This window comes from Mastomys coucha, unplaced genomic scaffold, assembly GCF_008632895.1.
Source record: "Mastomys coucha isolate ucsf_1 unplaced genomic scaffold, UCSF_Mcou_1 pScaffold4, whole genome shotgun sequence".
Lineage (NCBI taxonomy): Eukaryota > Metazoa > Chordata > Mammalia > Rodentia > Muridae > Mastomys > Mastomys coucha.
In genome coordinates this window covers 12150838-12176073 of record NW_022196910.1, presented here as the reverse complement: position 1 = coordinate 12176073, position 25236 = coordinate 12150838, and the positions used below count along the sequence as shown (strand labels likewise).

Here is a 25236-nt window from a genome sequence, read left to right as displayed (position 1 = left end):
ACTGAATCCCTCACCCGTAGTCCCTACGCACCTCCCAGCAGCCCCCCACCCAACACTGGGGACTGAACCTCTCGAGAACCCATAGTCCCTACGCACCTCCCAGCAGCCCCCCACCCAACACTGGGGACTGAATCCCTCACCCATAGTCCCTATGCACCTCCCAGCAGCCCCCCACCCAACACTGGGGACTGAACCTCTCACCCATAGTCCCTACGCACTTCCCAGCAGCCCCCCACCCAACACTGGGGACTGAATCCCTCACACATCTGTTTAGGGAAATAAATCCAAACCACAGGATGTCTGTGACCCGAGCAAGCAGTTTACTCTTTAGTAAAATGGGCAAGAGTGGGACATTAACCGTATTCTGGAGTTAGGCAAGGGCACCGCTTAAGAGTTTGAGCCTCGGGTTTGCGATGTCTGGTAGACTCTTAAGTAAAGGTGGCAAGTAGGTATGAGACTGGAGCCGACAAGGGGACAATGCTAGGGATAGAATTTGGGATCGTGTGCTGTTTGTCCCCTTTAGTGCGGCACTTTTGATGTGCTGATAACTGACTAACATTTTATGTAAGGTCTGTCCCTTTTTCTGTACGGCTCTGGTCAGTGCTGAGACTCCTCCCACACAGAATGAGGCATTTGAACCTCAGAGAAGATGCCTGTCCGGTACAGCTGAATATTTACAGAACTAGATTTGAACCCAGAACTTTCTGAGTGTGTTGCCACTTCCACTAAACTGTGTGAAGGTGGCTCTTTTCTGATACTTCATTGTCATCACCTCTGGAATGTCACCATCCTGGAAGTTCCTCCATAGAAAAGGTACAGCCTGAGACTGCATCTTTACATTTCTTCCAAGTCTTTTCTGTGTCTTCTTGAGAGAACTGCTCTTCAGAATTCTCATTTTTCCTAGATAAACCCTTTGACGTCTGCCATGAAAGCGAATGGGTCCTGAGCTATGCAGAAAGCACACTCCCCCCATTCTTCTGATGTGCTTTCTCTGCTGAAATTATGAAACTCATTATGAAAGTGTTCTGCTTCCTCCTTTAACTGATCATCTGCTAAGCCTTTAGTAGCTTGATTGATTAAAATTTAGTCTCATGAAAAATGAAGTAAAATTCATAGCCTTCAGTTCTAACCATTCTCCTGATTGTCTGGCCAGACATGATCTCTAAAGCCAGAAGACAGAGTATGGAGGACTGTCAGGGACAGTGATAACTGTAGTCATACGCCTTAGCTGGCATAGCCCAGAGAGGAACTGAGTCCCACCTAGGAGAGTTAGATATTGCCAAGTAAAATGAGAATACATTGGAGACTGTGGTCCATAGCGCAGCTGTGTGCTTAGTAATCATTGCAAAATGGGCTGATAAAAGTCTCAAGAGTTTATGGGGTTCTGGAGTGCATGTGCCATAACATCATTCCTGGTGTGGCTGGTTTGTTGTGATCTAGATACATTCTAGGGTAAGAACACTGGTTAGTGAGCTTAATTTCCACTCTTTTCAAAAGTAGGCTTGTTTAGACAATACAACACTGCTTGCAAGTTGACCTGTAAGTCTTCTCCAGAGGAAAACCTACATATTATTTTGATGTAACATGTGTGTATGCTCTGCCTTTAAAGCATGGAAGTAAGCTCTTGGTGTTGAGGGAGTAGTATGCTCTAGAGACGGCCTGCTTGGTTTTTTATATGCTTTTGGTTTGGGGTTTTTGTTGGTGTTTGTTTCTTTGTTTTAAAGCTGTTGTTAGGGTTCATTTGGTTCATGTACAATACCCAGATTAGATTACATTTCTACCCTGATACCACTTAAAATAGCCTCGCCAGCAGTTGGCGGCAAGTTAGAGATTTTAGTTTCTTAGTCCATCAGTGTTGGTCTCTGCTCAATGATAGCCACTTCAAGGTAACAGGATAATAAGTAGTTGAATGACGCCACTGGGGACAGGAAGTTGAGCTTGGTAGCTCTATGCTGTGCGTGATCAAAGAGCTGATAAAGATTGAAGAAGATGGAATGGGTGGGTAAAGTAGAACAAGAGAATGCACCACAGCATGTCCCCAGCCTAATGAGCAAAGACCGTGATTGGCCAGAGAAGGACCACGGTAAGTCCCTGCAGCATTCCCCTCTCCATCCTCCAAAACTGAAGTTAAGCAGGGTGTGGAGCCACAGGCCTTTAATCCCAGCACTTGCCAGGCAGAGGCAAGATGATCTCTGTGATTTCAAGGCTGATATGGTCTACAGAGCAAGTTCCAGGACAGCCCAATCTACTTAGTGAAACCCTGCCTCAAAGAAACAAAATAAAAACACAAAAAACAAAACTTCAACAATACCAAAAACTAGGACTAAACTGACAAAGCCAGTGTAGCAGAAGGGAAAAGTCTTGGATGAAGATCAGGAGGCCAACACACTCTCAACACCTGCTGCTGCGTTTTGCAGTAAAGAAACTCCAGTCCATTCCATATGATAGTCAGAATCTTTATACAGACTTGTTCTGAGTCTTTGCCTGATCCTTTATGAATGCCATCAGTGAGATCAGAGCCCAAAGAGCTTTTGATGGAGAATATCTGGGGAGAGCAGGGTTACTCAGTGAAGACCTCCTCTACAGCAAAGGGCCAACATGCCATGTGTGTTTACAGAGGAGGCAAAGTCTGCTTTTGCTTTGGTTTTGAGTTCTTTGGGGAATTTTGATCTTTTTCCAAGTTTTGGGGTTTCACCTGGGAGTAAAGCTGTGCCTCCCTTGTTCATATGTGATGCCCTTCCAAAGAGGTCAGTAGAGTAGAAGTGTGGGTCTACAAAATTGTGTGCTTTTATATCCTGTTGTTATCAGCTTTGTAGGTAAAGATTCGAGATGGTCACCTTATACTCATTGGAGCATTGTGGAGCTGGACTTCCTTCTGAAACAGAAACCAAGTGCATTAGGCTCTTTGGCTTTTTGTAAATTTGACATAGACAAATCTCAAGTATGCTTTTAGTCGGTGCCAAATAATATTTTCATATTGAGACTTTTCCCTCTGATAATGCCTTTATTAGGTTTCATTCTTGGCCTTTTTTTAATTCTTTAGGAAAAGATTACATTAGTCTAAAGAGTTAAGTTTCATCTCAGTGTCCAGGCAAAGCGAATTATTATATTTCTGGATATCCTCTTTCTGTTCCTGCTATTCACAATGAGCAAGGAGAGAGTAGACCCCTTTGATGTGGAGAGGGGAAAAAGCAATATATCACTCTCCTGAAAGAACATTTCTCAGTCTCTCATGTGAAAAAGGATTAGCACCTCCAACAAAGGTCCTGCAGATCACAGAACTGCAGCGATGCCAAGCAGTGTTTCTAAGGAAAAACTGTATTTGAGCAAGAGTGTTTGTCCTGGCAAACAGAAGCTTTTTAATAACTGCAAATCTGAGATAATGACATCCATTCCTTAGTGCCCCTCCCTCCTCTGGGACCAGATAGCCACTTAAAATGCTCAGAAGTCAACTTTGTTTTGAAGTAAAAGGTTGGGCATATCAAAATGCAGTTTTCACTTAGTTCAGCATATTTATTTATCATTGGCTTAGACAGGATAGTGTATTTATGATCAAAAAATTCTAGAATAGTTTGTTTGACTCTTGCTCAAAGCAAGTCCCGTTAAAAGATTGCTTGCCTCTAAAAATTATTCAGTAATCTACTAAGTTAATTTATTAATATTTTGATGAAGTATATCTTAAGAGAAGTTTTGGCCTTACCATCCAGAACATTTAATGTCATCTGTAGTGCTGCAGAGAGGCTGTGCAAGTTAAGAAAATACTTATTCGTGTGTGCCAGAAAACCGGAGAGCAAAGTTTGTTCATTAAACAAGTAAAAAGCCAGTTTTCCCAGAATTTCACTCATTATGATTTTTCTGTAGTGCTTTCTAAACTGGATGAGCGAGAAGAGTTCAGCCTGGAGTAACAATGACGTGGCTGGCACCTTGTCCTTACACAGCTCTTCAGGACCACCTTCAAACACACTGGAGGCCTTTGGCTCAGCAGCCACTTGATCCTGCTTGAATGTCCAAGTGGGAGGGTACAGGGGGTGACTGAGTACTGGTGGGAGCCCAAAGATAAGGTGCATTTTGTCCAACATCCCTAAAGTCAGCGTCCAAACAGAAATTCCAGCCACTTACTAATGCTAGAAGTCCAGGTCTGCCCACATAGACACCTCGTTAGACACCTTGTTGTAAGAAACTTTACTTAATTTGTTTTCTAAGAACAAGTTTTAGATCCTCTGTGGCTCACTGTAGCCTTCTGCCCTTTCAGTAAATACCCAGCCAAAGCTTTGAAATTAGGGTATTAGTGTTTTATGGCCTAGAATAAAAATCTCCTGTTCTGTTTTCAAATAGTGTAGGCTCAACACATTTCATTAAGTTCTTGACACATTTAGCCATGTGTATTTTGTAAAGTTCCTATGGTTATTGTTTTTACAATAGCTGCTTCCAGAAGCACTGTAAGGGTTTCAATTAATCAGCCCTTTGTGTGCCTCAGACTATGCAAATTTATCACATCAAACCATTCAGCTGCTCCTGGGAAAGCCGTGTAAAAACGCTATTGTCTTCTAGCACCTCCTCTCATTTAGAGTGATGTTTTAATAAGAAAGCTAATCAAGTTTTCTTATGCATTATTTATCTGTTAACATGTAAGGAAGAGCAGAGTTGCAGTTATATCAGCCGGGATGTGGCAAGTGATGTGCTAGATCTGGAGGCGATAGGAAGAGTTTTTGTCTTCCCCTCCTCCCTGCTGGGGATGATTTAAGGTGGTGGAGAGGAAAAGAAAAGGTTAGTTGATCGCTGGGAGAAAGGGAAGAAAGGAGGCCACCTGTGGTAGCCTTCACATTTTGATTTAGAAATTTGCATTTCTGAGGCCCATAGACATGAGTTTATTAGAAGTACTTCTTACGTGATAGGAACAGTCTAACTGGAGAGTATTCTGGCTGCTGCTTTAGCCCCCCATGTAGTACCGTATTCATCAGCAGTAAGCAGCTCCCACTAGGCACTCATGCATGTTAGAAGTCAGCTTCTTGATCATGTGAAATGGCCAGAACAGGATGAAGGGTGCAGGTTCCAGTCTCCACAGCCACAGTCAGGGCAGCTGCTTCTGGCTGGCCAGTCATTAAGTTGATCTCCTCTATAGAACTTCCTGCTGAGAGCAATTAGGTTCCTTATATAATAATAATCTCTTGCATTTAGATTTTTGTCTAAGGACCATAAAGTTGCTCTCAGATATTAGCCCATAGGTTCTTCTAACACAATTAATTGCCTGATGATGGAAATGCTGGTTATTTCCATTATAAAGACTAAACTACTAAGGCTCTATCACTTCTTCCATTCCAGTCAACCACTGACTGCCCATATATTATTATTATCTGTTACACAGAAGAGCATCAGATTAAGGTCACCTGATTCTTTGTTATCCTCCACTGGACTGAGATCCAAGGAGAGATGAACTCTACAGATTCATCTCATCACGTTCATGAGCCTCATGAACATGGCACCAGTTGTGTTTGCTCTTCACTGTCCAGACTCCAGACTCCTGGTACCGTGTAACTGTGGGGAAAAGGCTCACTTGCTACAGTGTAACTGTGGGGAAAAGGCTCACTTGCTGTAGAGTAACTGTGGGGAAAAGGATGACTGGAGTATATGATCTCCTAATGGAGAATTATCTATCAAAGCAGAGCCCAGTGAGTTAGGCTGTAATCAATGTGATTTCCATAGCCTTCCTGTGATGTCTTGCATCATATTCAACTGCAGGAAGTGCAGTTACAGAAGGGTGTTAGCTTCCAACGTTCACTCAGATTGACCTATGTCTGCTGCCTAGAGTTGTGTCCTCACCTCCTTAGATAGAGTGTGTGTCACACAGTATATCTTAGTAATACTGTGTGACGACCAACAGAAAACCCCATGCTAGTCAGCCCTCATTGGGGGTGTCACCTCAGAAACATCGTTTGCATTAAATATATCACTGCAGTTGTCTTGATAAGGCTCTAGCATGTAACTTTTTTCTTCTCTTTTTAGATTATTGTTTGTTGGTTTGTTTTGAGACAGAATCTTGCTGAGCAGCCCAGGCTGGCCTTGAATTCAGAATTCTCCTGCTGCTCCAATACTTGCATTACTGGCATGAGCTACAACACCCTGATTTTTTTTTTTCTGATATGTTAACTTCATACAGATCTAACCCACTAAAACTAATAGGTCGGTTGCCATTAATATTAGTTATTAGAAATGCATTTTAAGAAAGTGAAATGATTCAAAATGCTGACTGTATTTTCTCTGGACAAATCTGTTCCTACATGATTTCTGGGTTGCTCTCTGAAGCTGTAGACATAAAGATAGCAGCTTGGTACAGGAGCCTGCAGTGCCTGGGTCCTCTAAGTGGGCTAGCACCCAGTTGTAGCTTCTCTGGACTCCATAAGTTCTCCTGCTCTACCCTTGGAATTAGTGTCAGTGCTGGTGGAGTAATACTCTCTTGGCAGGACATCATCTGCTCCTAACTTTCCCAGCTTCTATCTTTCTTCATCGATTTGTGTTTGCTAAGAGTCCTGTGATACACTCCGTGGCCTAATTCCCAGTTGCCCCCAGAGAGTACATCAAAGTTCCTGAGCAAAATGTATTTGCATTTTGCTACCAGGAGGCTGTGCTATAAACAATGGAGTTGAGACATCAGCATGAGCCAGGGGATGAAATTTTATTTTAAAATCTGAAGTGCTGTGTAAGCATTTAAGGTGTGAATCAGTAATCATTTCCCAACAGCTCCCATTAGCCATGCTTTATTTACAGCCCATCCTCTTTCCTGGGAGGCAGGGTGGGGGTTAACACACTGGAGCACACTGCATAGCATTTGCATTTAAGCCAGCATTCAAGGGAAGCCACCACAACTTTGAAAAGTTCTTAGTGCTGGAATGGACTTTATGCCTCTACTCCTCCATGAAACACAGTTTTAATTTTTCATTGCAAGAAAAGAGAAGAAACCTTCCCAGTGAGGTAAAGATTGGAATACTTATGAACCAGAGAAATGTGGAAGAAAAGAAAAATACAGGGGAAAAGTATGTTTCTAAGGTTAAGAGTGTTCTTTACCCATGATGGATTCAGTAAAATGCAGACTTAAAAAATCATCTGTCTAATTTGAGATTCAAGATCATCAAATTCTGTCTAAATATTTTGTTTTAACTTCTAAGCTCATTATGGCCCCTTTGTGTTAACTTGTATTAAACTCTGTCAGCTATGACTGGTCTCATAAGCACAGTCAGTGGGGCAGAATAAGTTAATTATTTACTTGTGTCACTAGTGCTCTTCATTTAATGAAATGCACAGCTGTGTTGGATCTGCAGTTGGATGTGTAGCTCCCATTGTTCGGCAAGTCAGCAGAGGGGAGAAGCCGCGGTGATGGAGAGCCCTCGCCTCTCTCTGCTGTTCTGGCTTTCTGTGTCGATTTCATGGGTCTTTTATCACTCGCTTTCTCACAAAACAAACAACACAGGGCTGTCTGCTATGGGAACCATCTTGGCATATAAAAGGGGTTTCAGAGGCTCAAGTAATTTTAAGTTAGCGAAGATTTAATTTTTGGCTTACAGGTGCCCTTGGTTCAAATATAACCAAAGCAATTCTATTATAGGACGGAATGGAAAAAAATTCCTTGTGTATGTTTTTTTCCACAAATGTCAGGAAAAGGCAGACGAGGGGGAAAAAAAAAAACTTCCCAAAAGGAAGCTGTGCAGTAAAGATAAATTGGGCCTGGAGGAAAATTACTAGATTCTGATTCTAGGAATGGGTATGTCACCTTAATAGCATGATGAAGTTGAATTGGCCCAATTAAACATGTCAACTAAAACCAGGACACCAAGTGCAAGTCTTCTGTCTTCCTGTCATCCCTGTGTCCCAGCCTGCATGTGCCTCTGCCTCACTCTGTCCCCAGCTCCCACCTTTTCCTGGGGGCGTGGAGGGTGGACTGTAGCCTCGCGCAGGCTGACCCCAGCCTCTCAGTGAGTGCTGCCTGAAAGGTGCTGCCTTTCCCTTTGGTTTTGTCTCTAAGGGCTAGCTCTGAGCCCTGACGCTGACCGGCTTTCACAGGCTCTGCTCCTTCCTTGCAGGGATGTCCATGCCAACGTTTTGTTCTTTGCTGTACAGTGGTGGCCTCAGGGGTACCCAGATCTCCGATTTGATCTCTTTCAAAGTAGACTTCCAGTAACTTTCCACCTTTGTCAGATAATTTCAGTATGGATAAGATGTGGTTTTGGAGGGAAGGGACAAGTCACATACTCTGCTTGATATCAATTTTGGCACACAGCTGGATTTGAACTACAACATATCAAGTGATTGTTTCTGTTATTCATACAGGAAAGTATGAATATCATGATATGATATAAAACCTTTCCAACCAAAATAAGTATCAAAGAAACTGTACGTATGTATGCTCTAGAATCCAACTCTACAAGCCCTAGCTGCAGTCTTGTTGGCAGCCACCAGAAAGCAGAATGTTAATGTTAGCACAGTTGTAAATAAGCAGGCAGACTTGTCTCCTCTGTGCTTTAGCTCTTCATGATATGCAAATCATAAAGGTTTCATTTTAAAGGAGCGTGGGAGTTCTGGGGATGCTTGCTTAATATGTCTTAGGTTTTAGCTCTGACGCTGCAATAATAATAACTTAGTTTTGGTTTGTTCTGTTTTGTTTTTAAAGTGGCTTTAGTTATGTAGAGGATAAACAGGAATGAAAGTCTTGGATTTTTCAGTAGGTCCTGAAATTGGTCAGTTCACACACAGGGGAAAGGCGCTTTCTTTTATTAATGTTTCTATTGTTATACTACAGTCTAAGAGCATCTGTCTCCTTACTTTGTGCTGCTCTGTGCAAGCTTTCCAGCTCTTATATACATCATAATAAATTCTATCCCACTTATCTTCCCAGGAAAAACAAATCAGAGGAATTAAAAACTGTGTAGCAGCAAAATCTCTGAAAGCTTAGAACACTGTTCGGCCTGCTCAGGTCTGCAACCCTAAGAGAATGTCAGTGGAGTGCCGAGCTGGAAGGTGCTCTGCTCCAATTCCATTCTTAGAATTCCGTGTCTAATTCTGGCCTTTTGCTCTAAGAATGAATTGGCTCTTACTTTTCTTGTTGGTCTTTACAGGTTCAATCAAAGATCACTTTTCTAATGTGCTGTAAGCTATAAGAATTAAAATTCCTCCGAGCAGGTCAAGCTCAGCCAAGGAAGCCCTGGCACGGTGGCCAGCCCTGCAGCCAGTGTGCACACCTGTTAGCATTCCAGCTGTGCACAGGGGTCCTTTGCTTTTCTTTTTTAATAATTTATTTTTTTATTTTTATTTTATGTACATTGATGTTTTGCCTGTATGTATGGGTGTTGGATTCCCCTGGAACTGGAGTTACAGACAGTTGTGAGCTGCCGTGTGAGTGCCGGGAACCGAACTCAGGTCCTTTGGAAGAGCAGCCAGTGTTTTTAACCACTGAAGTATCTCTCCAGCCCCCGACACAGATTTGTTGTCACAAGTTTTTAAAACCACATTTTACATATTTAGTCGTATTCAATCGTTCTTTGTTCGGTGGTCAGAGAATTTGCATTCCTGTGGTTTGGGCACAAAACTCAACAGACCACAACCTAGTTGACAAGGAGCAGAAACTGGATTGAAAAGCTTCCCAGACGAGAGCCAGCCTGAGACTGCCCTTCGGTCTTCGTGGTGCTCAGGGAAGGTGGGCAAGCAGCCTGACAGCACCATTGTTGGCATGCCAGCATGCCGGTCCACAGCCTACAATACTCTTCTGCAAGGAGCATCATTTTTGAACTGCTTGGCTAGCAGGGTTGTTGGAAATTGCTTTTGTTGCTCTTGATGGAGACCGTGGGGAGGGTTTTAGAACAGTGGGAATAGAGATAGCAGCAGGGAGATCCCGATTAAGTACTGTATTCTTCCCGCCTGCCCATTTGCTTTACATGCCATAAAATCTCCTCTCCCCCAGGTGTTTGTGGCCTGATCGTCCCCCAGGAAGACATGCCGTTCTGTGATTCTGGCATTTGTCCCGACATCATAATGAACCCACACGGCTTCCCATCGAGAATGACGGTCAGTTACCTTTGGGCTTTTCAGAGGTGCTGCTCTGAAGGAAAGAAGTGGGCAGTTAGTTTAGTTACAGTGAGTGGCCCCCTGACGGATAAACGGACTCCTCTTCCCTGCCACTCACTCTCCTCTGCAGCAAATGACAAGCGCTTTTGCACTTCATGTGCGTGGCAGTTGTAGCCCTCAGCACAGAGAGTCCTGTGTGCTGAGCCTGTTCCAAGTCTCTTTCAGCAGTCACTCCCTGTAATTTGCAATCCTGTCATAGGCCTGGCCATGGTACTTAGCTCTGTACTTGAGCTTCGATATCTGGAAACTAGGGAATTCAGTCAGGGAAGTTAGTCACATGGGCCAGGGTTCTTTAGCAAGATCCCAGCTAATCCTGGTGTTGGTAATGATTCACTATTGGGGGTTGTGGTTGAAACTACTTTTTTGGAGCATAAGCCAAAAGGTAAGTATGCCAGGAGGCAGGCACTCACCTATTTGTTCCCATCCTGTCTCACAGGTTGGAAAGTTAATTGAGTTGCTGGCCGGCAAGGCAGGCGTGTTAGACGGCAGGTTCCACTACGGCACTGCCTTTGGAGGGAGTAAAGTGAAGGATGTGTGTGAGGACCTCGTTCGCCATGGTTACAACTACCTGGGGAAGGACTACGTCACCTCAGGTATCACAGGGTGAGTCAAAGGCGAGGACCCTGAAGAAGTAGTACTATATGGTATAAAATTCCAAGACTGCCTTCGTCGGAAGGAATGAAGCCTCAGTGCTTAAGGAATATGATCCAAGAAAGGCCACATTTAGGAAGCCAGACATTGAGGGCCACCAGTTGTGTTGGTGAGACTGTCGTTTAACAAGCTTGGGTTTCTACGGTGCTTTTGTGGAGTATATTAATTGCATCTGATGCAGCGTTTCCCAGATTGCTACATTTGTGCTGAGCACCAGAGACGAGCGCTTTGTCTCATAGCCTGGAGCCCAGTGTTCACACCTAATGTGTGCTAGGCATTGACAGGATTGCAGTAAATAAAACCACAGAGCTGGCCATTGAGATTTGTTATTAGACATGGAACAGTAGCAAACACAAGGTAATTTCCAGCAGGCCCTCAATGACTGCCTGCCAAGCAGGTGGTTGTCTGGTTTGCTTTGGCTTTGAGGTTTTTGTTTTTGTTCTGTGTTGCCGAGGATTGATTCCAGGGCTTCATGCATGCTTAGAAAGCATGCCATGACTGAGCCTCACTCTCTGCCCACTGATTACCCAATTAAACTCCGACCTGGTGCTGCCTATTCCTGCCCCACTGCTCTCCACAGCCGCTGTCCCTTGGACATACTCCCTGGTACTGCTGTCTGCCTCCAGAGCCCAGCACAGGTGCTTCAGCAATGCCTGACCAGTAAGTCTGAGAACTAGCTCTTAGGCCATGAAGACAGGGGAAAGGAGAAAGTGGGCAAGGCATGGAGAGACAGAAGCTGTGTCATTCAGTGTGTTGTACAGAGGAACTTACACTTACTGAGTAATCCCAAGAACTAGTAGGAGCCACCCAACTGTTATTCCCTAAGGAGGAATAACAGTTCCTCCTGAACTGTTGTGCAGCCTGAAGTGAGTGTGGACAAGACAGGGTGAAGGGTCTAGCTGCCGTCTTAGACACAAGTCTGTGCAGTTATTGTGAACGATAAGGTCTTGAAACTCAGCTCACATAGCACGTATCATCAAATTCGCTGCTTCCATACCCAGTGGCACATAAAATACCCAGGGGGCAGAGGCAGCTTAGCAGTTAAAAACTATGGCTGCCTCTCCACAGGACTCAAGTTTGGGATCCAACACCTTCTAGTCTCCAAGGGCTTCTAAACCGATGTACATGTACCCATGTAGGTACATACACACACAGTGAGTGAGTGAGTGAACCTTTGTGTTAAGACCTCAGGGTCATGCTGCCCTTGGGCTGCGAGCCACCGAGCACAGTTGGCTGAGGCATGGGCAAGGATACGGTGCTTAACTGAGGTGCTACAAAGGAATGCTCCAGAAGGGAGAGCACCTGCCGGGGATCCATTTCTGCTGGAAATATGGATCCAGTACTTTGTACAATGACTTGCCCAGATGGCAGCAATAAAGGTTTCCTTAAGTAAATCATTCTTGGGGTGTTTAAAAAAAAAAACCAACTCATTTTATGAAAACTCTAATGGTTCAGTCAAATTGCTAGGGATCCATTTCAAAAACATGTAGTCATCGCTGAACCTATGGCCTTCATTTCTACTCAGAAATAATATTGTCCAGAGTGTGTGCACCTCCGTAGGACCCATCAGTGCTGCTTCCTAAACATAAGTGCACTGAAAGATTAGGCCGGGCTGCAGGCCGTGTTCTGTGCACAGCTGTGAGGACAGCTGTGGGCTACACTGCTTCCTTTGGCGGCCACATGGGGTGGGCTGCATGCTGTATGCTGTGGACAGCCGTGTGTGGACAGCTGTGGGCTACACCGCTCACTTGGTGCCCACATGGGGTGGGCTGCATGTTGGATGCTGCGTGGTCAGCCGTGTGGACAGCTGTGGGCTACACCGCTTGCTTGGTGCCCACATGGGTTTTCATCCCTCTGCCATCCCCTCCATGCCAAGGCTTGAGAAGCACTGCTGAGCCTGTTGAGATTCCCCCAGGCCTGCATTTGTGTCTCTCCACCTGCCCTCACCCATGTTCCTGATCTTAGCTAGAAGCAGCAATTGCATGTGGCCTTATTCTGTTGATAAGGGAGTAGCACTGGGTGGCAGAAGTCCATGAATTCTACCGTGAGCTACCAACCCTGAGGACCACAGTCATTCATTAGAACTGGAAAGACCCTTTGATACACCTTGATTCACAATCAAGAAAACTGAATTGAGGAAGTCCTGCAGTGTCCGTGACAGACTGGGACAGTTCTCTCAAGGCCCTTGCCACTGTGACTTCATGGGGTCCCATTGTGCTGAAATCCACAGAGCGGCTCAGTAACTGCAGCAGCCTTCACTCAGCTGCCTGCCTTTCTGCACTTTGTGGCTTCCTCTGCTCTTCCCACTTGACCACGTGCTTTGCTCAAAGTGAACTTGTGTTTCAGATAGGCCACTGTGGCAGGCAGAGAGAGCACTGGATCTGAGGCCTGGTCACACCACTCACTGGCTCTTACCTAGCCTCTCAGACTCACTGGGCCTGTCTCTACATCATCAAAAGTGGAGGCTCATACACCTGCATTAAACAGTGCTGGCGAGTACTTCCTTCTGAGGAAGGACACTTGCAGAAACTGAAAAGATTTTTGAGGGTGTCCATTCCTTGGCTGTTTGCTTCAGACAAGACTTTTTTTTTTGTTTGGTCATAGCACTTACATACTAACTTTTGAGATTCTTACTATATTTATTCATTAGTGGAATAAGTTGTGTAACAGACATTTACTGAGCACTAGTTGTATGCCAAACAGAATCATAGATGCTGGAACCACTGTGGTAAAGGAGACAACTAACTTCTCACAGGAAAACAGACAGTAAGCCGAGAGACAGAGATTATACACAAAGGTGCCGAGAGCACTACAGGGTGGAAGGAGGGAGGGATGGTGGAGAGGAAAGGAGGAGGGCTCCTTAAAAAGACTCCCAGTGGCCAGGCAGTGCTGGCGTGGTGGCGCACGCCTTTAGTCCCAGCACTTGGGAGGCAGAGGCAGGTGGATTTCTGAGTTCCAGGCCAGCCTGGTCTACAGAGTGAGTTCCAGGACAGCCAGAGTTATACAGAAAAACTCTGTCTCGAAAAAAACCAAAAAAAAAAAAAAAAAAAAGGCTCTCAGTGTAATCCTAGCACATAGGAGGCAGAGACCAAAGACTGAGTTTGACACCAGAGCCTAGACTGTATGGAAGTTCCAGGCCAACTTAATCTATGTGGTCAAGGAATGCACAGTTGACAGGGCCATGCATACACCTGACAAAAGAGCATGTCAGCGCGGGCCAGAGGGGAGACGTCCTGCAGTAGAAGTTGTAGTGTGTCTGGCATGATAGTATGTATGATTTGGGCTACATAGACTATCAGAAAAAGCCATTGAGGATTTTATAATTTGCTCTGATTTCCAGTTTGGGAATAATCTCTCTGAATTGTTTTGATAGATCTAATTGTCTAGTGCTGAGCGTAGACACAAGATCAGTCTGGAAATAACAAATCAGGAAAAGCTGTTGTCCTGGTGATGCAGGTGGCTGTGAAGAGGGTCATCCCGCTGACAGTGTGTTCCTCTGTGGAAGCATTCTCTTCTCATACAGTGGTGTGCTTCTGTGGCTTTGGTCTAGCCCTTTTGCTGACTTAGGCTGGAGATTGTCCTCAGACAGTTGGTCATAAATCTCTGTGAAGACAAGGAAAACCTCTAGGTGATGAGGCCTAGCAAAGGCTGTCTGTCCAGTTACCCAGACTCTGTTGCTTAAACCCAGCATTGGCTTTTTTTTTTTTTCAGTGAGCCCTTAGAAGCATACATCTATTTTGGACCTGTATACTATCAGAAACTGAAACACATGGTGCTGGATAAAATGCATGCCCGGGCCCGAGGACCACGAGCTGTCCTTACCAGGTACAAGAAGCACTGGTTGGGGGTGGGGAACTGATGCTGCCTTCAAAGCATCAGTCAGTTCTCAGTGGAGATTAACGGTCCCAGCAAAGTTTGTGTTTCCCTTACGATACCAAAGTTTGGGTGATTAAACACTGTCTTGGTTACTTTCTATTGTTGTGATTAAACAAAAGAAAAAGCATTGTGACCAAAAGCAACTTGGGAGGAAAGAATTTAATCTTTCAACTGTCAAGTGACACTCCATCACAGGGAGAAGCCAGGACAGGAATTCAAGGCAGGAACTGAAGCAGAGGCCATAGAACTACTTACTGGCTTGCTCCTCCTGCTTTCTTATACCTCTTAGGGCCACCTGCATAGGAATAGCACCACCCACAGTGAGCAGTTCCTGCCCATATCACTCAGGAAGTGATCCGGAAAATGTCCAGCATGCTTGCCTGCAGATGATCTTAGGAAGCATTTTCTCAATTGTGGTTCCTTCCTCTCAGAAGACTCTAGCATATGTCAAGTTGGGAAAAAAACAAAACAAAACAGACAAACAAAAGCTAGCCAGCACAGTTGAACTCAACACAGCAGTACTCAACTGTAACTTTTCCTTTCTCGTTTATCCCCAAAATGTCGTATCATTATTAATATCATAATGTAAAATGTCTCAACTATTAAAAGTTCCATGGTCTTTAAAAAATTCAAATATTTTAAAAGCCAAAGTTTCTCTAAAATTCTAAAGTGCCCTTGCTGTAAGCTCCTGTAAAACCTAAAAACAAGTTAGGTCTTTCCTTGCTTTAAGAGGGAAGAGTCAGGCAGAGCCACAGTGGATCAGCTCAAAGCATGGCATCAGGGTTGTGAATGGGGACGTGTCAGCTAGGACTGGAGTCGGCCTCCTGCAGCTGCACCTCTGTCTTCAAGTGAAGAGAAAAGGTGCTGGGAAAATAAGACTGCCTCCCAGGCCTGTTAGACAGCTCCATGGGTAAGAGTGCCTGCAGGTTACATCTCTCCATAGCCCTGCATCCCAGGCCTGTTAGACAGCTCCATGGGTAAGAGTGCTTGCAGGTCATATCTCTCCATAGCCCTTCTCATGGATGATAGTGCCCATTCACAGAGTGCCAGTGGATAAGGTCCAGGGGCAGGCACACCACAGGGGTTCAGTAAGTACCTGCTGCCTCATTTTCACTGAGCATGTCTGAAGAGATGGCTCAGTAGTTAAGAGCACTTGTTTTTGCTAAGAACCTGGGTTCAGTTCCCAGCACTCGCATAGGAGCTCACATCCATCCTCAACTCCAGTTCCAGGGCATCCCATGCTCTCTTCTGATCTCTGAGCACAGCAGCCAGACACACACATAGTGCGTGTACATACATGTGGGCAAATCACTCATCCATAAAATAGAATAATCTTTTAAAAATGTTTTAATGACAGAAAAGGAAGGAGAGCTAGGATTGTTGGGGTAATTACTCTCTGAGCAGTGAGACCCTGTGAGGGCCAGGTACTGTCCTCCCAGCCCCCAGGGTCCATGTCAGTTAGTGTCCCTTCTCAGCTGGAGGTTATCTGGGAACAGTTGGCTCTAGTCAGTTATCTCAGGCAGCTGAAATGCAAGCTCCGAGTCTGCCCTCAAGTAGATGACCACCTTCACCTGGTCTGCTGACCTCAGTGAAGGGCAGGGATTGTGTTCCTGGTGATGTTTCCACTACTGAGGTCTTGTTCAGGCCTTGTATCAGCTTTTCATATGTAGTTTTTTCTAATAACCTACTCTTCAATTCCTCACCGTAAAGTCCAGCTATAACAACAAGAGCAACATTAGCCTCTCAGCATATGCGGGAGACCCTGTTTGCTGTGTCAGGGAAGTCAAGAAAGTAGCAGGCTTTGGGCCTGCTCCAGTTTACTCTCTGCTACTTGGGAAGGAAAGGTTATTTGGCTTATAATTTACAGTCTGTCACCAAGGGAAGCCAGGGCAGAAATGCTGTGTATTGGCTTGCTTCCCCCGGTTGCTCAGCTTCGTTTCTTACACAGTTAAGACCCTCCTGCCCTGGATTGGCACTGTCCACAGTAGGCTGGGCCCTCCCACATCGATCAACATTTAAAAAAAAAACTGACCCACAGACAGGCCCACGAGCCAGTCGATGGAGGCATCTCTTCACTTGACACTCCTATTCCCAGGAGTGGCTAGGTTCTCAACGAGTTGACAAAAGCTAACAGCACAGAGCCCTGAAAGAGTGACTGGAGACCCAGGTTTCTTCCATAGCCTGAGTCTCTTTCTCCTCTGCTTCTAAAAATACTCAAAGGCCTTGCTCTCTGATTTGAAGACTGTAGTGCCCTAATAGCAATGACCATGACATGAGAGTAATGAATGCTAACATACTAGTATTTGGGGGATTATATAAGTAATATATCATGTCGTATGATAAAGACTGTACAATTATGATTTTTTTCCACAGTGATAGCCACTGGTGCACTCTTTTGAAGCATTTCAAGGTCACTGTTTAATGGGTGTCTTGGCTGGCAGAAGAGCATGCCCCAAAGCCATGCTTTTGGTCCACATGTGATGCTGCCTCCCTTTTCTGTGCCTAATGTAGTCTGGTCATTTACTTCAAAGGCAGCCCACTGAAGGGCGATCTCGAGATGGTGGCTTGCGTCTTGGAGAAATGGAACGTGACTGTCTAATCGGCTATGGAGCAAGTATGCTTTTGCTGGAGAGACTAATGATCTCAAGTGATGCCTTCGAGGTCGACGTCTGTGGGCAGTGTGGACTCCTGGGATATTCTGGCTGGTAAGTGGACGCCACATGTCTCTCAGACCACATCCCTTGGCCTAGGTAATGGCTTAAGGATTGCTCTGGACCACACTCAGCGGCTGTGCAGTGATCACTTGGGTGCCACCACGCTCGTGTGCCACCATGGTTGCATGTCACCATGCTGTGTGTCCATGTTGTGTCCTACCATGCTGTGTGTCCATGCTTGTGCCTCCATGCTGTGTGTCCATGCTGTGTCCTACCATGCTTGTGTGTCCATGCTGTGTGCCACCATGCTTGTGTGTCCATGCTGTGTGTCCATGCTTGTGTGTCCATGCTGTGTGTCCATGCTTGTGTGTCCATGCTGTGTGTCCATGCTGTATGCCACCATGCTTCCCATGAGTGCATTTGTATGTTGATTCTTTAATGCTGCATTTATACTGGTGTAGCTGAAGCTCCTAAATAGTACAGACTTTGATTTTGATAGTATCTTGGGCTGGAAAGATGGCTAAGCACTTGTTACTCCAGAACCTGGGTTCAGTTCCCAGCACCTACATGGTAGCTCACAACCATCAATAACAAGAATTGCAACCTGTAAAAAACAAAACAAAACCCAAAAAACTCCTTACGGACAGTTGTATCAAGAGCCCTTATTGGTAACCTCAGGACCCTCCCCCTCCCCAGTATCTTACTAAGACCTGGTGTGTGTACTGTAAGCCCCTTACCCATGGCACATACATTTGACTGTACGTTCCACAGTGCACAGACAATGTCTGTCTCACTTCTTACCCAGCAGGCATTCAGTGTCTGCTGTGACACATGCAGTTCTAAGTCCAGGAGTACAGTAGTCCAGAAGACCTACCATCCCACCGCATACTGTCTTACTGACCCACTCTCCACTTTACTGCTGGTAGACGCTTAGTGAAAAATGTCACTACTGAGAGAACCCTTGCACTGTGGAATTGCCAGGATGCTCATTATGCAATTTACAAAGCTGCTTTAATTCCAGTGCTAATCTGGTATCTAAAGGCCGCCTTACTGGGTGGTGTTCCCTGGGTCTGCTTTGTGCTGTATAATTGTAGCACATCTCTTGTTTGTGGTCACTCACTCTGCCAGAGAACAGAAACTTCTGCTTAGGATTAGTCAGGGTCTGGAGCCCTGCGGTCCCCATGTAGCTGACAAAACCTGTGCTTCCCAGTTCCTCTTCACTGATGGATCAGAGTCAAGGTCCCACAGCATCTAAGGTAGACATTCCAGGGATAGAGAAGAGCCATGTTACCCTCTGCCACCCTCAGGCCCCCTTTCTCAGACAGAAGACCACCTGAGAGGACAGTGTGTGAGGCTGAGTGATCATGTCTGGGATTGGGGAACACCTGGCCACCTTTCCCTACAAACTCCCCCCAGAGCCTCTTTGCTGACAGTCTCAACCTTCTGCCGTTATAAGCTACCACTTCTTGGTTAGATCAGTCGGGTCAAGGATCAGCAGAGGGCTGGGCCTGAGAGATGGCTTAGACAGTAAAGGTTCACACAAGCCTGACAGCTTGAGCATATACATACATACATACATACATACATACCCCCCCACACACATTTATAAGCAAACGAGCCTAGGTAAATAGAATACATGGTTTGGCTTGATTTTTTTTAAGAGCAAGGGGGCTTCTTAAAAGCACAGTGTATACTTGCTAGCTCAACAACAAACCTTTCAGCAGATTATTCTATGATTACTGTGTAGATGAATTGATGAGTCCTGCTTATGAAGTTAATTTGGACACTAATGGAAGAGGTGGCCATATTCCGGTTCATTCTTTCCATAAGGTCACAGAGATGGTCACATTTTTATGAGAATAAACTGAGCCCTTTCTTCCATCAATGAGATGGGGGGGTGTTCAGTCTTAGGATGTCCATTTGTCTTTTGAAATGCATGTTGAGCATCGTGTGGGCTGTATGACTAAAGGGAAGGAGGCAGAGGGGCCTAGCATGATGGCATGGGGCCTGGAGTCTGGTTCCCCGTGCTTAAACCTTCCAGTCTGGCACAAGGACTTTTAAGGAATTGCTTTGAAAGAATGGAATAGAATTGTCATTTCATTAAAAACAGGAACTATGAGACTCCAAACAGAGTTCTTGCTTCCCTTTCCTGTGTCTCCCCCTCTTCTCTGACAGGAATGGGAGGCTGTGAACCTGGCTCACAAGGCTCATGCCTTTGTCTCAGTGCTGGATGCTTGAGTACACCTGACATGAGCAGGAAGGCCGCACAAGCTGCTCCATCTCAGTTAACCTCTGCCTCTGCTGCCCTGTTCCCTCTAGTGTCTAGCTCCCCTGACCGCAGCCCTGATCATGGGTTCAGTGTGCTAGCCTTTTGAAAGGGCTTGATCAGGTGATGTCATCTGACCGGCTTTATCTGTAGCCGCGTAGACTTGATATGTCTGATTTGAGTGCCCTACTTATACCCTGTTGCCAACAGAAAAAAATCCTAACCCATTCTGTAGTCTGGCTGCCTCCTCATGTGCCGCTCTCTGATCGAGCAGCATAATGATGCTGTCCTTTTTCCAATCATTACCTGGTCTTGTGTGCCCAGCTCGTGGGAGGGAGCAAGCACAGCTAGTTGGAAGAAGTTGCCCTTTAATAAGCCGCACAATGGAGGCTGGGTAATTAGAGCGGTTCAGTACCTTGGAGCAGGCCCCCGTGGGTGACTTGCACATTAGTAAGGCATTGCTATGGGGAGGTTTACAGCAAGACTGTTGTTCCTCAGAGGACCCAGGGCAGAAGTCACCAAAGAGCACCATTAAGGTAATTAGCTCATGGAGAACACTGCACTGGGCATGGACCTCACGTGCAGACACAGCTTCTCTTGCTGATCTTCCTAGAGATCAGTTTACTGTTTTGTTCTTGGCCAGGTTTCTGCCTTTGCAGATTGTTCAGACATAGAGGAAAAAGCTTGGTATGCATGTATGTATGTGTGTTACATTGGAATGTTTTGAATCAATACACTAAGAAGATTAGTGGGTTATTCAGACTATGAATCAGCACATGTGGAAATTTTAACTAGACTAACTGAAATTGGAGTCACCATGTGATGTATAGGACAGGAAAACTAGGAAGAGGTTACTGCAGTTCGGTCTGCTTCCCCAACTTTTAAAGTGATATAGGAGTGTGATTCCTGTTCCACCCAGGCACATTAAAGACCTTTTTGATTTCTAAGGCATTAAAGAAGTCTTTGAGCAGTCTTTTAAGAGATTTTTATATCGCTGATGTTTATATCATTCGTGTGCCTGCTGTCGGCATGAGTGATGGCACATGCTTCTCCCACCTGAGCCTGCAAGAAGCTGTCTCTGAGGTCACTGTCACATGTAAATTCTCAGCCTCGGCACTTGCTCTCCTTTTCTAGAATTTAAAATGGGAAAGGGTACGATGCTGCACACTTATCTCGGCACCTGGTAGATAGCAAGGGGACCGCTGCAAGTATGAAGCCAGCCTGGGCTCCTTAGTAGGTACAAGGACACACCAAGGTCCTATAGCAAGCCCCTGTTAAATAAACATGGAGTGAAATGCATCATACACACAAAAGCAAGAAAGCAGGTACATTTTGTTGTCTGTAGACATAGCCTTTGCCCAAAGCTACAAGTGAGGGACACAGGCATCCCCACCCCCAGCCTCGAGAGATGACTGCTTGTCACAGCTGAGTGACTGTGTCCTTGGTCTGTGCCTGATTGCCCTTATTTTTACTTACCTTTAAAATCATAAGCCCTTCCAAGATTCTGAGAAAAGAAGATATCCAAATACGAACCTTAAAAAAAACCCTCATGCCGCCTATGCTGTCCTTGAACTTACGATCCTCTTGCTTCTGTCTCCCTGGTGCTGAACTTAGAGGATTGTGGAGATGTGCCACCACATCAACCCAAATATATACATTTTTAAAATGTTTATATTTATTTGTAATTTTTGTATATGTGTATTAACATGAAGATGCCAGAGGGACCTTAGGTCAGAGGATAATTTAGACTTGATTCTCTCCATGCTCATCTTGTTGATGGACCCACTGAACCGTCTCACCCTCCCCTCATTTCTTTCTTTCTTTTAATGTGTATGGATCTTCTGCCTGCATGAATGCCTGTGTATGTATGTGCATGCGTGGTGCCTATGGAGGCCAAAGAGGATGTCAGATTCCATGGAAATGGAGTTACAGATGGTTGTGAGCCACCATCTGGGTGCCGGAAATCAAGCTCAGATCCTCTGGAAGAGCAACCAGTGTCCTCAAACACTGAGCCATCTCTCCAGTCCCCTCTTACTTTGCATTCTCAGAAGTCTTCAAACTTCGATGTGTTTCAGGGCATGTAAATCCACCTGGGGGGCCCCTTCCTGGGTGTTGTCGAGCTGACTGGATTCTTTTCTTTCCACTGTGTGTCCTGCACATCTCCCATCTCCATGTCTTTGAGTCTGTGCTGTTACATTGGATAACTCTGTAATGCTCTTCTGCATAAATGTCCTGGATAAGAACCAGCTGCCCACTGGGCACTCGAGGAGTCTCCCACTTGGTGATCTCCTTAATAGCCTTGCTGTGGATGTTTTTCTGAGTGAGATCTTGTTTTTACTGTAAACCCTGGAAAAATAATTCACTTTCTCCACAAAAGACCTTCTGTAGCCATAGATTCAGACTGAGACAGTTTGTGGCCCCTCTGGAAAGAAGGCAAAGAATCTGACGTGTGTGGCTAGCACTTTGGTCGGGACCCAGGCTGGTGCACCGGTTGAGTGGAAATGTTTGTGTGTATGGGCGTTATGTATTTCTCAGGTTTTTATAGGGGCATCTCACTGTAAACACTGATAGACTGGTCCTAAGGGCACTGCCACTCCTATTCAAAAGGTTTCTTTTCCATCAGACTTCAGGTGCCTCAGTGGTGGGAACTAAATGTTTTTGTTGGTCATGTTGCAGAGAATAATATAATACAGAGATGCCCTCAAACATATGGGAGTTGGTGAGTCAGCAGGAAACTCATCCAGCAGTGAGACATCTCAGTTTCCAATGATTCTGATTTCTGGGATTTTTTTTCAAAACAGTGTATAAGCAAAATGTTTTCCCTTATGAAGAGAACATTCTAGAAATATAGTTAATGGACTCTATTTGCAACTTTTAAAAAGGAGTACTTTGCATCACTCTTGGTTTCACATCCACCGATGTTCTTTAGTTTTCTGAGCCATCAGTCTGTGCCTGACAGTGATGGGGGAGGAGCGGAGTGGTACCAGGTGCAGCCCTTTGTTCCCGCCCCTCTGATCCATGTTGACTTGGGTTTCAGGTGCCACTACTGCAAGTCTTCATGCCACGTGTCCTCCCTCCGAATCCCATATGCCTGCAAGCTGCTCTTCCAGGAGTTGCAGTCCATGAACATCATCCCCAGGTTGAAACTGGCCAAATACAACGAGTAAGATTGTGCAGTGCTCTCAAGGGTATGGTCGGCGGCAGCCTGTGCAGCCCAAGGCAGGGTCTCTTGGTGACCTCTGTGCTCATTCTGCTTCACGGAGAACTTCGAGGAGGAGGAGAAGGGAGCAGCAGCAGCTGTCTAAGGTCCAGAGGCTGACTTGACACTGGAGCCTCGAGCCGCAGGAGGTGCTGGGACCCATACAGCACAGCACTGTGGAGTCACACACAGATGGACACAAGCTAGAGAGATTACCAACACCTGTTAATTTTGTTGTTTGTTTGTTTGTGTTGAGTTGGAGTCTCAATCTGTATCTCAGGCTGGATTTGAGCTCACCTCAATCTTCCTGACTTCATCTCCCACAAGTACTGGAATCATGAGTTTGAGCCAGCATATCTGGTTTGTTTATGTTATTGTGTTTTAAAATGTACTTATTAGAAAAACCTTCCTCCTTAAAATTCCCTCTGACACCTTCTGGTTAACAGAACTCTGGGTTCTCGTCAGATGTGGAAAAGGTAAAGAATTGTTTGAATTGGGCCTAAGAAGTTAGCTCAGTCAAGTGCCTGTTGCATATGTATGACCTGAGTTCACCCCCCGAAACCCATGTAAGTAAGGGCTGGGTGTGGCACCTAGCACTCATGTCAAAGTCCGACACTTTGGAGGTTGTAGAGGTGGGAGTGGGGGTCAGACAGGCAGAGCCCTGGCACTTACTGACCAGTCAGTATGTTTCGGGTTCAGTGAGAGACCCTGTATGTGAAGGGTTAAAGTGGACAGTGACTGAGGAGGACCCCAGTGTCCCTTTGGCCTCCACACACACACACAAAGAATGGGTAGATTCGTGGGCACAACTTTTGCTGAGGTGGAAAGTAGTAGTAAACTGGCTCTTAGAGGGCAGCAAGTAACACAGGTGACTCTGGAAGGCCAGCAGTCACAGCTTGCTGACACACACTGAGACTTCAATCTTGATGGAATGTGATCTGTGCAGCCTACCTTTGAAGAATCTCCTTCTTTATCTACCTTCTTTTGAACCTCCAGGACACCTGGGTCTAATCCATGGACACCTGGTCATTCCCTCATTTCCTGCCTGTTCCGTTGCTACCAAGAAGTTAATTGTCCATTCTCTCAGTTTATTCTTAACTGTTGTTCCCTGAAGCCAGAGAATTGCTTATAAAAAGTGTCCCAGAAGCACTGATTAATGACGTATGCCACATCAGAAATGCTCCTCGGAATAGTAAGAGGTACACACCAAGAAGGGTCAGACTCAAGTGTGTGGCTGAGGTTGAGGAGGGTGAAGACTTTTCAGATCTGCTCATCCCGGGCTCATCCGGATGAGTCACCGACTTGAAAACTCAACCCTATTTGTTTTCTTCACAATAAAGATGTGGCAGTCAGAACGCTACTCAGTCTGAGAGGTGACTGTGAATGGGCAGAGACTCAGGGTGTTGTGAGTCACAGGAGGCATCTATATCCTCCCTGCTGGGTTGGTCGTCCCTTATCAGATCTGCCACCCCTGCTCTCCTTACTGATGCCCCTCCGGGTTACTATACTGAAGTGTGTGTGTCCTTGTGCCATGTGCTTTTTGAGCCATCAGAAGGACCTATATCTTGAGTGGTCTTGCCTGAGTCCACCAAATCCACCAAGGGTTGATAACCCCGCAGTACCGGGCCCATCCCATCATTGAAGGAGTGAGGCAGTGTTCTAGGTACAGGCATCAGGGCATCTGCTCAGCGCTCGGTACGATGCAGTGTTGGGGGTACCAGGAGCAAGATGTGGAACACAGTCCGGGGAGGTGGCCCCAGCCTGTGGTCAGACCACAGGAACACCCGTGCACACTGACACACACTCAAAATCTTAAAGCGCTTTTCAGAGCGATTAGCTTCCTATTAGCTAAAGAAACTGAAGCAGAGTAACCAACACTCCCCCCCCACACACACACACTCAACACCACACTACCACAGGGGGATGGCAAGAGCTACAAAACCTCAGGCCTGTATGGCTTAATCCATGGTTCAACTATAGTGGTCTTTTTTAGAAATTCAGGCTGGGCAGTGGTGGCACACGCCTCTAATCCCAGCACTTGGGAGGCAGAAGCAGGCAGATTTCTGAGTTCGAGGCCAGCCTGGTCTACAGAGTGAGTTCCAAGACAGCCAGGGCTATACAGAGAAACCCTGTCTCAAAAAGCCAAAAGAAAAAAAAAATTCAGATGCCACTGAGTGTTGTGTGTCCTTAGATAAACATTTTCAGCCATCCTGGGTAGTTGTGATATCTAGAGAGTTGGCCCCTGTCTGATAGTGGAATTCACAGTTCTTTACATGCACACCACTTAGGAGCCATTGTATCCAAGCCAAGATGTCAGGAAAGGGAGCAGCAGTAGGGTAGTTCTGAAACTAGCAGAGACTTCACTTCAATAGCTGTTTGTCTGAGAACTTTAGTGAAAGGACACAGCGGGAGCTGGGTGCAGCTCAGTGGTCAGTCGCTTGCCTGTACCCCAGTTCTCTGCCCCAGAACTTACATCA

At 45.6% G+C, this 25236-nt stretch overlaps 1 protein-coding gene across 1 annotated transcript in view; it reads left to right on the top strand.

The window, feature by feature from the left end:
* The window catches only part of Polr3b (RNA polymerase III subunit B), a 99240-nt gene extending 75121 nt beyond the window's left edge, over positions 1-24119 (top strand). Inside the window, exons 24-28 of the mRNA XM_031350230.1 lie at positions 9950-10053; positions 10550-10716; positions 14476-14589; positions 17172-17345; positions 22598-24119. Of these exons, the coding sequence (XP_031206090.1) occupies positions 9950-10053; positions 10550-10716; positions 14476-14589; positions 17172-17345; positions 22598-22727 (689 nt within the window). The 3' untranslated portion in view covers positions 22728-24119. The remainder of the gene's footprint in view (positions 1-9949; positions 10054-10549; positions 10717-14475; positions 14590-17171; positions 17346-22597) is intronic.
* The last annotated feature ends 1117 nt before the right edge of the window (positions 24120-25236 follow it).